We start from the raw sequence: 13,365 nt of genomic DNA on the forward strand, positions 1-13,365 counted from the left end.
CAGGATCAGCTCGGGCAGCCAAACCGTGGGCAACGACTTCCTACAAGCTTCTATTTATTGTCACATTGCTATGGTGCACGTCCCCTCAGCATCGATGGAATTGTGCGGGGTGGGTGACCAGTCTGCTGAAGTGAGAACAGAAGGGGCAGAGGGAAACTGAACAATTCTACAGAAGCCTTGCATATGTGAAAGTAGCTAAGGGACACTGAGCTAAGAGCTGGCAAGGGAAATTCGCAGGAGAGCGAATTTCGTGTCCCCTTCCCCCTGTTTCTTGGAAGCAGTATGTCTGCCAGAGGGCCAGTGTTTAATCGAACTAGCTTAGCTCTGTACACAGAGCGCATCTTCTTGCTTTATTCTGTGTCTGGCAGAGCAGGCGAGGCTGGTGCTGCTGCTGCTGCTGCTGCTGCTGCTGCTGCTGCTGCTGCTGCTGCTGCTGCTGGGGATGGACAAGAGCAAAGCAATTCACCATATCGTGTTGGAGAAGACGTCTAGGATGGCAGAAATTAATCGGATGGGACTAGTAGAGAAAGGGAGATGGGTCAAGGTACACTCAGCCTTTCATTACTCGTCATAGATGAATGGTTCACCGGGCAGGCATCCGGGAGCCCGGCTCGCTATAGGGAGACGTCAGTGCGCTCCGGTCCCCGGTGGAAGAGCCCCCGGCCCCTCCCGCGCAGACTTCCTTTATATAAAGTCCGGGGCCTCGTCGAGTCTGCAGCAGTGGCGCTCGAAGCGGCGGTGGCAAGCGCTCCTTTCCTCCTGTCGCTGCTCCGCTAGGACAGCGCACTCTCAGCTTCACCGAGAGCCCTGAGGACTTCCCGCCGGGACCATGCGAGGCTTCGAGCTCCCACTTTTGCTTTTGGCGCTGGTCCTCTGCCAGGCGCCCCGGGGGCCAGCTGCTCCAGTGTCCGCAGGCACAGGCGGAGGGACTGTCCTGGCCAAGATGTACCCGCGCGGCAGCCACTGGGCTGTGGGTAAGTGTCCCGAGAGTAAGATCCCGGAGCTCCTATTCTCAGAGGGAGGGAACATCAGCTGGAGGGAACCTCTCTCCCAAACTGGGCATTTAGCTTGGGAGTTTTGCTTGGCTCCTTTCCTTCTACTGAAACACCCAGATCTCCCCTAAACTTCATCCCACCGTCTCTTGTTTTGAGAAACCTGATGATAGATCCCTTGCCAGTGGCAGACTGGTCCCCAGGTCCCTTCCCTCTAGTTTCCCACCTGTGAGCATTCCTTTTTCTCGGGGCATCTGGGGCATTCGTGCCTGCTCAAACCCTCTCCCCAAACCTCTCAACCTTGCCCGCAGCTCACTTTCCCTCCATACCTGCTCAATGCCTCCTATTGTTTATCTAGCCTTACCCCTATTCTCAAACAACTTTGGGGGAAGCCAGGTCCCCTAGCGAATCCCGGATCCCAGTCCAGCTTGGTGGACTGGCTCGCGTGGGCGGGAATTCAGGCTGTGGTCCTACACCAAGCTGAACCACACAGGGTATGGGGACCTGGGTGCAGCGTCCCCCACCTTGGGGTTCAAAGACTCTCCTGAGTTTTCTCACTCCTTCAACTCTCTCTGAAGCAAGGCTCTTTCCCTGGTTCTTAGCCATCCCCCACCCCCCAGTCCCTTCTCCCTCCTCCTCACTCCCTGCCTTGGCTGATTTCAGAGATCATGACTACTCTACAAGCTTATCTGGCTCCTGCTGCCCAAATCCCAGGCACGTGGCCATCTCTTAGACCCGCAACATCACCCTCTTCCCTTTCTTTCTTTTTTTTTTTTTTTTTTTTTTTTTTCTGACTTCTGCCAACAAGTCTTGTTTTCTAAGCACAGGCTTTTGGTCTTTGTCGTTTCAGCCTAGGTAGAGAAAACTGTTGTACAATAAGGTGAGGAGTGAGGCTGGGTAGGGGCTCTGAGGAACACAAGCTGTAGGCGGCACTAGCACGTCCTGGGGGCATTATGCCTCCTCAAGCAAACACAGCTTCCACGAAATGCTGAGTCCAAGGTCTCCTGATCTTCAGCCACTCCAGTTAATTGTGACTACCTTGCATTTCCTGGGAAATGGGTTCCTTCCCTAAAGAGCTTGAAAGAGTGAGTGTGTGTGTGTGTGTGTGTGTGTGTGTGTGTGTGTGTGTCTCCATTCCTAGTTAAGTACTTAGTAGCAGGGAACAGTGTATGGGAAAGGAAATTTCTTAAACAAGCCTCAGATTCTAGGTGCCAAAACAAGGCTGGATTTGGGGTGGAGATGAGATTGGAAACTCTGCCTCTGCCTCTGCCTCTGGACTTCCATGTTGTGTTTGGCCAGCGAGCACTGGGTTGCCATCCTATAGTTTTGGGAGGACCTGCTAAAAGTCCCAGGGATGAAAGGATTTGTGGCCTCTGAGAGCCTCTGGAATATTCCAGGAGTCTGGAGAGAGGAGAGAGTGCAGGTTGAAAAGGAAGAAGCAGAGAAACCTGCATTTCTTCAATGAAGAACGTTGAAGAGGTCCCTAAGAACCCCAAGTTAGAGCTGGTCATTCTTAGAGAGGGATCCTCAGGGCTTAGATCAAAAGGCCATTGTCTGATGCAGCCACTATTCAGTGGGCAGGGAGGGAGAACAGACAGACACTCGGAACTCCATTATTGTTTTCCTTCGTCACACAAGAAGAGACCATGATCTGTCATCCAACCCTTGGGGACTAAGAGCAGAACGGAGGAGGGTAGGAATCCAGTGTCGTGTCCACGGTACCAGCCAACCTGAAATGACCCACTGTCATCAGGGGCACCCCTGTCCTGGAGTATTTAGGGTACGTCCCTTTGTCACTGTCCACGGTGGTCCCACAAGCTTTTAAAATTTTATTTTCAGATGCATTCTTCTCTGTTTAATATTTCTTAGCTGCAGGGGACCATATGCAGGGCATCCTCACATAAGCAAGCTCTGGAGCTCCAATCCCAGCCTCCACTGGGGTTCTATAAAATTTAGGCAAGTTTGCCGAAGGTGCCCAGCCTACCCTCCAACTTGCTACAGAGCCCAGTCAAGCCTCACATGTGGGTTTGAGAAAAAGACACAAGGCATTTTGGATAGGCGCTGTTGAAAGAAGAGCATCAGCAATGTGAGGTTTAGCTTTAGTTTGAAACTGTCCTAAGACAAGGTCCATTTTCTCCCATCCCCGAAGACAGGTCGCTCAGAGCTGTTTTTGCTCCATTTGTTTGAATTTTGGTGATGCTAGGCGTGAACTCAGGCCAGCGAGTGCTCTGTCACTGAGCTATACCACCCATATTTACCTTTTTGGAGACAGGGCCTCACGGTGCAGGCCAGCCTAGCCTTGAATTTGTGATCCTCCTGCCTCAGCTTTTGTAGTGCTGGGATCACAAGCCTTTGCTGTCATTCCTGGCTTAGTGACACCCTAGGATTGTCCACAAGGAAACTGCCATCACAGCTCTCTCAGGGAGTTGCTCTTTCCGGCTGAGGGAAGCAATGGACAATGAGTCAAGCTTGGAAACTGCCCACACTTCTCCTGCGGGGCTTTGTGCTCACGGGCATATTGTGTGTGTGTGTGTGGTGAAAATATAGTCAGCACAAAGACTAGGGACTATGCTCTGTGTGCCCCCAAATGCTCTTAGTGTTGGCTCTAACGTTGATGTGGAGCAGGACTCGGGGAGCTGAATTGTGTAATATCACTGTTTGGATGCAGAGGAGTTCATACTCACCACAGGGCACACCAAAGACTGAAATTTACACTATGTGCTTATAAAGACTATTTTTCCATCTTCTATTTCCATGTGTGTGTGTGTATGTGTGTGTGTGTTATGAATTGGGGTGTGTTCATGTTGCATATGTGTGGGGGGGATGCCTAGAATCATCCTTGATTGCTCTCCTACCTTATTCACTGGGGCAGGGTCCCTCAATCAGATCCAGAGCTGTCAGATGTGGCTGGTCTAGCTACCCAGCTTGCTCTCATCTTCTGAGACTGGAATTACTGGCAGGCCGCCAGGCCTGCTCATCATTTATATGGTTCTGAGGATCTGCACTCTGGTCCTCTCACTTGCACCGGGAAGTACTTTAGCCCTGAGACGTCTCCTCTGCCCCATAAGTACTATTTCTTGGAAGTACATAATCCTTTACATCTGAATGATACTTTCTCAAATTAGGATAGTTTTCTAGTTTCAACTCTGAAGAAATTAATTTACATTTCAAACCTGCCCTTTAGTGGTATATTACACAATTTAAAGGCACAACATCTGTTTTTTTTTTCTTTCATTCAGAGCAAAGCTTTATTTTTTTTTTTTAAGTACCCGTCTTTTCTCTATATTGAGGTCTCCATTATTTTGATATGGATGTGTGACAGATGATGATAGGAGATGAAGTGGAAGTGGGGTATCTTGTCCATGTTGCCATGGAGATGATGATTTGGTTGACAGGAGCGAGCCATGAAATAGGACCCAGGGAATGTGTGCTTCCCTGGGATGTTATGGATGGCGCACTTCCTGTACTAACTGGTGTGCGTGCGTCGAGAAGAGGGCAGCTGAGCAGTGCATCCCCAGCAGGCGTGCACTGACATTCAGTCTAGTGTCATCAGGATCTACGTTAGGTCAATAATAAGATGGGCAGTGGCTCTATTTCCCCATTAGAGAAAAGTCCACAAGTGTATTCCAGCACAGCAAAGGGAAGGTCTCCATAAAATGATCCCCGTCACCCCACTGCTTTATTGGCAATGACTCTTTCCTCATGTTTAGCATCCTAACTAGATGACGGGCAATCAGAGACTCCGAGAGTGACTGAGGTAATTACTGTGGGCATCAGGGTTCCAGTGCTGTCTTCTAGCCCCCATGATTCAATTTCCTCCATGTAAATGAAGCTGATGACACAGCAGCTTCCTAGGAAGTTGTGCAATGTGATCACCACGCCCGGGCCAAATGGATGGCTATTTAGTGGGCGGCTGGGCACTGGGCTGACCCAGCAGATGACTGGAACGATGTAACAGTCTCATCCTTCATTTGGGACAGTGTCCCTAACAAGCTCTTCAAGCAGCGTGGAGTCGCCTGAGTGGCAAGTACTCACTCAGAAATCTCATTTGAAGGCTGGAAGACTGCCTAATAGCCACAGAATTAATTTTTTTTTCCAATTCACACGATATCGTGATATACTGAGATATGATCCTCGCTCTCTCAAAATCTCATTTGAAGACTGCCTAACACTTACAGAACTAATGTTTTGCTATTCACACGATCTCATGATATACTGATATATGATCCTTGCTCCTTAGGACTCTAGCTATTCACAAGCCACGCTTTTCTTTGCAGATCCCAAGATGATGCTCTGCTGGGAAGGTAAAAGGCACTTCAAAAACAGTTTCCTGTGTTCGAGATGAACTTTTTAGCCTTGTTATAATCCTAGAACCTTTGCTTATGTCTCAAAGGTTTCCACAAGTCTCTATGTGCCAATGAAATGAAAGTACCCACGTGCAAGCATTCTGCAAACCACCAATTGCAGCTCATATGACAGGCATAACAAAGGTGGGCAGAGGCGCTGCACAGGGTCTCTTTCCATTTTAAGTATGGACGGTCATTCAAGCTTTATTCCTGCAATGTTTCCCTGGACAGCGCCTAAGGCCAGTTAGTGCTGCAACCACGAGACTTTTATTTTTCTGGACACTTTAAATCAAAAGCACCAAAGGCTTAGTAATAGAATAAAGCACGATGTCAGAGAAAAAGGGAGCGGAGAAATGTCAAGTGCGTTCATCTAAAGGATGAAACTGTTAAGAGCTCAGACCTGACTGGGTGTGGGGGTTGCACCTCTTCATCTCAGACCCCAGTAGGCAGAGGGAGGCAGATCCTGGTGAGTTTGAGGCCAGCTGGGACTACATGGTGAGACTCTGCCTCAAAAACAAACAAATGGACAAACAAACAAAACAAAAATTTATGGATTTGGGGTTTGCACTTGCCACCGAGTTACACCAGCTGAGTTCAAGACCTGGAACCCACATTGTAGAAGAAGAGGAACAGCTTCCACAAGTTCCTCTGACTTTCACATACACAGTGTTCTCTCTCTCTCTCTCTGTCTCTCTCTGTGTTTCTCTCTCTGTCTCTCTGTCTCTGTCTCTCTCTCTCTCTCTCTCACACACACACACATACACAAAGACACCCACACTAAATAAATGTAAAAATATGTGCAGACCTGGGATTGATCACCCACTTCTTAAATGTGTGAATATCCCTGTTTTTAGTACTTTGGCCTCCTTCATAGGGTTAACTAATTAATTAATTTATAAGACCGGCACACGTGCCTAGAACTACTGAGAGAGTCTCGGGGCCCCAAAAGAGACCTCCAAACTGATGTGGATGCTGAACGTCAGTCAGAATTTGCTTTCTGATGTGCTTTTCATTACACTCTTGACCATCACTTCCAAGTGAGAGTTTTCTGGATTCAATTTCAGCTAAAATTCAGAGAAAGTTTAAATGAAAGATTCCTTTGGTACAATTGTATTACAGATAAGAGAAAGGCAACATTAAAAAAAAACATACAAAGAAACACATCAAGACTTTCATTTTCAGCAGAAACTTGAAATTGGTAGTGGGAGACGTCAGGATTCTGCCTTTCAGCTGGACACACAGAATTGATAGGACTCCACATTTGGGAGCTTTTTAGATGTGATTTGACCTGCCCTGTTCCTTTCATAGTTGGTAACACCAAAGGCTGGGTGCTACAGCCCTTGTCTGGGGTCCCCCTACTAGTCAGTAGAGGTGCTGGAGCCAAATCCAGGGCTCCTGAGTCACACACAGGTCTGAATTTTGTTCAATCTACAACATGTTTTGAACAGCATATAAAGTCTGTGTGCTGTGTATAGACCAACTCCTAATAGCAAAATAATGCCCTTTATTCTGCCTTTACCAGGAAGCAGAACGCCCTCGACCGCCGTCCATTTCAGTTGCTACTTCCTTCATTCCCCTTGGTTAAATTTGTGGCATCCTGGGTTTGTTCTGTTTTTATAGGACACTTAATGGGGAAAAAGAGCACAGATGAGTCCCCGTCCCTGTACGTGTCTGAGAGAGACGGCCTGAAGGAGCAGCTGAGGGAATACATCCGCTGGGAAGAAGCTGCAAGGAATTTGCTGGGTCTCCTAGAAGCCTTGGGAAACAGAAGCCATCTGTCATCTCAGCACCAGCCTACTTGGGTTTCCGAGGATGGCAGCTACTCGAACGATGATCAAAATGCAAAGGTGAAACAAACACACTTCAGACGTGGGGTGGGAGGTATTTAAGGAGAGAGTTCAAGGGGGGATCTGATCAGGGGAACAGAAACTGCCTATTATGTACACCGGTTACCTTTTCCATCATTTTACAAAAATCCCTGCCCCAAAGCAGTTTGAGAAAAGCTGGGTTTGCTATGGCTCGTGGTCCGAGGGTACAGTCCATCGGGGTGGGGAAGGTGTGATGGCAGGACCATGAGGTGGCTGCCATGTGTGTCACAGAGAGATAAATGGGGTGCTCTGCTCATTTTCTGGTCCCCTTTCAGTCCATCCAGGACCCCAGCCCTTGGGGTGATGCCAGCCACACTCAGCATGGGTCTTCCCACCTGTGAAGTATTTTTTTTTAAAAAAAAAAAAGCCTTATAGATATACCCAGAAGTATGCCTCCTGGGTGATTCTAGATCCAGTCAAGTTGACAGTGTAATTACCATGGTGGGAAGTCTTTATGTTGCTACACTAAGCCAGCACCTATATGTGCTAAGCAAACTATCACTCAATTTTCAAGCTATCTTTTTTTTGATAGAATAGTTTTTCTCTTAGAAGACAAAATTAAGGTCCAAAGTCCAGTTTAGGAGGGTTTTTTTAATTAGTAATTATGCTTGTTTCAAGCAGTGATTACGGTTTTCATGAGAATTTTTTTTTTTTTTTTTTTTTTTTGGTTTTTCGAGACAGGGTTTCTCTGTGGCTTTGGAGCCTGTCCTGGAACTAGCTCTTGTAGACCAGGCTGGTCTCGAACTCACAGAGATCCGCCTGCCTCTGCCTCCCGAGTGCTGGGATTAAAGGCGTGTGCCACCACCGCCCGGCTTTTCATGAGAATTTTTATTTGTAGTACTGGCTGGTCTCTAACTAGAGACTTTCCTGCCTCAGCCTCTCAAGTGTTTAGGATTACAGGTGTATGCCACCACCCCTACTTCTTATTTTGATAGTGAGTCAACAGACAGTACTTGAATAAATTCTTGAGGGTTTATAGAAATGTTCATTTTTCATATGCACTAGAGAAAGAAAGGTCCTATTGGCAGATGATTTCTTTTTGGAGGCGCGAGTTCTTGTTTATATACACAGCTGTATTTTTTTCCTACTTATTCCAAGATTGAATAATTTGAGTTCTATTCTAATATTCAAAACTCGGGGAGTATATCGAAGCCAATGGGTTCATTGGTATATAATAACACTAACGTGGTGGTGCTTAGGTACAGAGATAGCATGTAAGTGAGGCTGGATTTTACGGGACGCAAGGCAGCTGAAATGAGGTAACCATCACCAACTTCTAACACACATACAGGAGAAGGTAAACATAATTAATAAGAGGTGGGGCATCCTTTCTCTACTTCCTGGCCAACTGGGGCTCTGCCCTGCCCTCCCATGATGGACGGAGGAAGACTGTAAAACTATAAAGTTAGTATTTTCTTCCTTAATAATAGTAATGTGAGGGTAGAGAAATGGCCCCTCGATTAAGAGTGCATACTGCTCTTGCAAAGGACACAAGCTCAGTTCTCAGTACCACATCTGGCAGTTAGCAACGGCCTATGATTCAGCTCCAGTGGATGCCCTCTTGGGGTCTTCCCTCAGTGTGACCAAACCCATACACTGTAATCCAGCTACTAGGGTAAGTAATTACCTCATTTGACAACACACTCTCAGGAGTTCTATTTATTTATATATTTTGATGTTAGAAATGAATCTAGTGTTTCATACATGCTGAGTATCCTCCTAAGTAGAGCCCCAGCCCCTGAATTTTGAGGGCACAGGGACAGAATCAGACCACTTTTCAGCGATGATACAAGAGCAATAGCCTGACTTCCACCTGCTTGGGACGGTATTGCCCTGCAAGTCCTCTCCCAGGAAACGGCATCCACTAGTCTTAACACATGATATGCAGGATGGAGAAGGTGGCCTTGCTTTGCTTTGTTCCTGGAAGTGGATAATACCTTGCTTGTCACACACAGAACTCAGAGATCTCTCTGCTTCCCTCTGTCACGGTGGTTAGCTCTTTGATGGCCTTTCCCAGAGGCTCAGGGCTAACCTGTTTCACTCCCCTCCCATCCATTGGGGGAGATTTGATGTTAAATGCAAAGTAAAATTTCTTTTGTTGCATGAAACACCGAGAGAGAGAGAGAGAGAGAGAGAGAGAGAGAGAGAGAGAGAGAGAGAGCCTTTAGTAGCTTTCATTCAAAAGAAAAACAATCTAGATGAAATCAACCCATAGAGAGATCAGTACCAATGTTGTACAAAGCTCCGAGTCACTCTCTAGTAATGGGCTTGCAGGTGGTAGGCAGTCAGCTTCCTTGTTTGTCAAAGGCCCATTTGCTCAGAGGATGCTGGGAACTTGTAACTGATGCCCAGCTCCTACCTGGCCGCACTTTTTCTTGGTCAACTGTTTTCCTGGAACAGATATTTAATAACTGTGTGGTTCTCATGTATTTGAAGAATGTAAAACTCACGAAAGCCTTAAAATCCTCAAAGATAAATTTCTACAAGCATCAAAATGCATATGCCCACATAGGTCATTCATAAAACACTCCGGACACACACTGTTCCATTCTTCTCCAGTGCTTAATTTTCTTTAGAAATTAAAGATATGTTTATATTTTAGGTGTCTGGGTGTTCTGCCTGTCTATATGCCTTGTACACCACGTGTGTGCCTGGCCTTGAGGGTCAGAAGAGGGTGTTGGATCCCCCGGAAGTGGGGTTACAGATGGTGGAAAGCATCCACATGGGTGCTGGGATTCAAACCCTTGTGTTCTTAACTGCTGAGCCATCTCTCCAGTTCCAGAGGTGCTTCCCTTTCCTGAGCAAACAGCAGCATCCAGCTGGGATTGCCTTGTCCCCTGAACTTGGCTCTGCCAATCATCAAACTCCTTAAAAATTCAATTCCTTAGCCAGGCGGCGGTGGCACATGCCTTTAATCCCAGCACTCGGGAGGCAGAGGCAGGCGGATCTCTGTGAGTTTGAGACCAGCCTGGTCTACAAGAGCTAGTTCCAGGACAGGCTCCAAAAGCTACAGAGAAACCCTGTCTCGAAAAACCAAAAAAAAAAAAAAAATTCAATTCCTTTCTTGAGGGCCCCCAATGTCCCATATTCAGCAGAATATTCAAAGCTTTAAGGAATTACTAAAGAGTAGCTTTGCTGAGGTCTCCGTGTGACGATATTATAGGAAGGATGGAGGGGACAGTCACGGGAAGTGGCTGCTACTGCTCCCAACACTACAGGTCATTTTTTACTTAGCCGGGCCTTGCTTTCTGATCTATTTTCTTATGTGCTGTTTTTCTTTCCCCAAGTCCAAAACCCCATCCCATTTAATTCTACCTCAAGTTGGATAATTAGCTAGCACACACACCAGGCCTATTCTCTTGGATACATTTCCCAGAACCGTGGAAAACAAATTTAGCAGTGAGTTTAGTCTTCACCAGAAGCAAACCAGTTTATTGTTTCTCTTGCTTTGGACATTTTGCCTCAATGAAAATATGTTGTCGTGAAAAACTGAAACCATTTCATAATTATCTTATTCCAAAAGAAAGAGTGCCGAGAGACCTGGTCTATTAGAAATCCATCTATCTCCCAGGGTCAGAGAGAAGCTTAATAACCTAGCTGAGAACCAGTAGAATTAGCTGCAGGAGCTTTCAGACGCTGAAGGTCTTTGCTTAAAATTAAAAACTCTCCACACATGCTCTCCTCTCTCACGGCAGCCATAAAACACCAAGTCCTGTTGCCAACTCGCCCAGAGCTGTTGTTAGAAGCTGAGAATTTCCTATGTTTTGATGGCAGAGATACTTAATTCAGAGCAGTGTGTGGGAATGTGCGCTGACAGGAGACTCCTGGATCAGAGCAGACAGGCCCCAGAGCTTTGCTAGCAAGAAAGGCCAGGCAAGTTCCAACTAATGTTCAGCTTTCTTTCTGTCGCTTTGGAGCCTGTCCTGGAACTCACTCTGTAGATCAGGCTGGTCTTGAACTCACAGAGATCCCCCGTCTCTGAGTCCTGAGTGCTGGGATTGAAGCTGTGTGCTGCCTCTGCCCAGCTTGTTCATCTTTCTTTTACCCATTCTTCTTTCCCTGATCCTTTAATGCTTTCCTGAAAATAATGGAATTTCTACTCTCACGGATTCTACCACTTAAGGTAGGGTTCATATCAGATCCGGGGCTTAACTCATAATCTTGGCCATGATTGTGAAATATTCTGGTAATCAGTGAAGAATTTCTCTGTAATCTAGACCTTGGCCACCGCTCTTTGCAGTCTTGGGCTTTTCCTTTTATTTGTGGACATGAACACAGAGACTGGGGATGAACTGCCAGATACTGATCAGGAAGGAAATGGATGTGTAGATTTGCCCAGAGGTCATTCCAATAAAGGCAATTCCTCAATTGAGGGTTCCACTCCGGGGTGTGTCAAGATGACAACCAAGATTAGCCATCACAGGCAGAATATTTTATTCTAGTAACAGAAAGGAGAGTAGAGCAATTCCCACAGGAGTTTCATATAGAGAGCAACATAAATCAATAACTGATAATCCTCCAATGACCCCAACAACTTCTGTACAGGAGGAATGAGCTCTCCCCCACCCAGGATCTGCCAGATCCTGGTCCTCCGAGTACTCAGTTTTCCTCCCCCCTTTTCCTTTCTACTCCTTTCTCTTCCTTGAGCTGAGCTAAAACTTTCAATTCGGCCTTTTGAGGGATGTGGGAATGGGGTGGGGCTTCTTCCTCATCCTCAGCTGGCTCCTTTTATGGCCCTTGGCAGTCCTTTGGCAAGAGAGATGGTGGAATCTAAAGGCTGGCAGGCAGGTGGTTGCAGTCTTGGTTCTGCGGGAGGAAGACGAAGCTAATTGGCTAGTATGGGAATCCATCCCCAGCCCAGGGCTCATTAGCATCTGCAGCACACAGCTGGGAACCGCAGAGTAGGTACCGTTTGCCTAAGAATAGCAGCACTTCCCTTATTAGAAACCAGTGGCCAGTCTGGAAGCAGGGGGACTAAATTGCCAGAGAGTCTTGGGAAGATTAATAAACTCTTGTCTGGGTTAAAAAATAATAAGATCCAGCTTCTCATCTCTTTGGGTAAAACTTGCTGAAGGGGAATAAAGTTTTTAAAAACCTGTAACTATTTTTCCTTTATTCTCTGTGAAACTGAGCAGAAGCCACAGCAAGCAAAAGGCAATAAATTTAGAATTTGGGTGGAGACCCAGATGAACTCCTCTTCCCAAGCTGCCCACCCTGCTATCCTGTCCTGCTTCAGTTTGTAGATTCCGAACTGAGCTTCGACTAGTGCACAGTGGTGTGTGTGTGTGTGTGTGTGTGTGTGTGTGTGAGCAGGGTAGCATTCCACAGTCCCTCTGCCTATTTCCTTAGCTCTATTCGAGTAATAAATAAAACCTTTAACTGTCAAAATGGTCCAAACACACCTGAGGAATTAGATCAGAAAATTGCAGGCACAACATGAGGACCCCCAAGTGTGCAGTTCCGAAGTGGTGGGAGGAGTTTACTCTCAGAGGTATGAGTGCTTCTCTAACACTGCATTTAGAATCCCCTAGAAAACTTGTGCAGGCAGAGCAAGCAACAGGGTTCCTCACCAGAATTTCCAAGTTAGAAGATTTGGGAGTTGACCCAAGAATTGCCTTTCTACCAAGTGATGCTGATGGTCTGCCGGGAATGGGTACCACTGGACTTCCCCATCACCCATGTGTGTGCATAACTATTTCTAATATATTTTTTGAAGTTGGTGGACTCTCTGCTCCAGATTCTCAAGGGGAAGGAAGGAACCTCCAGCTGAAAGGACAATGACAAGGACGGCTTCCAAGGAGCAAAACAAAACCCTTCAGAGACTGCGCTCTGCAAACATCAATTCTACTGGCCCATCAACTGGATTTTCTTTGTGCAATTTACTTAACGATTCTTGTATCTTTCAACCGCGACTAAACTCATGATTTTCAAGCAGCATCTTCTGGTTTGAACTTGTTTCTGTGAACAACAGCCGAGAAAGCATTCCAATGAATACTTTTCCCAGCTAGGCTTTTAGTTGATTGGATTCAGGGCTCCAATCTGCTACCATTCACAATAAAAGCTTAATTAATCGCATTGCCCAAAGGGCAACTTGTCCTCCTATTTCAACTCCAAATGAAAAGATAGGATGGCAGAGCTCAAATCACACCTTGACCATAT

At 46.5% G+C, this 13,365-nt stretch overlaps 1 protein-coding gene across 1 annotated transcript; it reads left to right on the forward strand.

Annotated features, from left to right (window-relative positions):
• Nucleotides 1-829: 829 nt before the first annotated feature.
• On the forward strand, nucleotides 830-12,976 carry LOC119815855 (gastrin releasing peptide). The gene is made up of 3 exons (XM_038332178.1): nucleotides 830-974; nucleotides 6,959-7,185; nucleotides 12,923-12,976. Exons 1-3 carry the CDS (start codon nucleotides 830-832, stop codon nucleotides 12,974-12,976), a joined length of 426 nt encoding a protein of 141 aa, XP_038188106.1.
• Nucleotides 12,977-13,365: the final 389 nt, after the last annotated feature.

This window comes from Arvicola amphibius, chromosome 5 (genome assembly GCF_903992535.2).
Source record: "Arvicola amphibius chromosome 5, mArvAmp1.2, whole genome shotgun sequence".
Classification (NCBI taxonomy): domain Eukaryota; kingdom Metazoa; phylum Chordata; class Mammalia; order Rodentia; family Cricetidae; genus Arvicola; species Arvicola amphibius.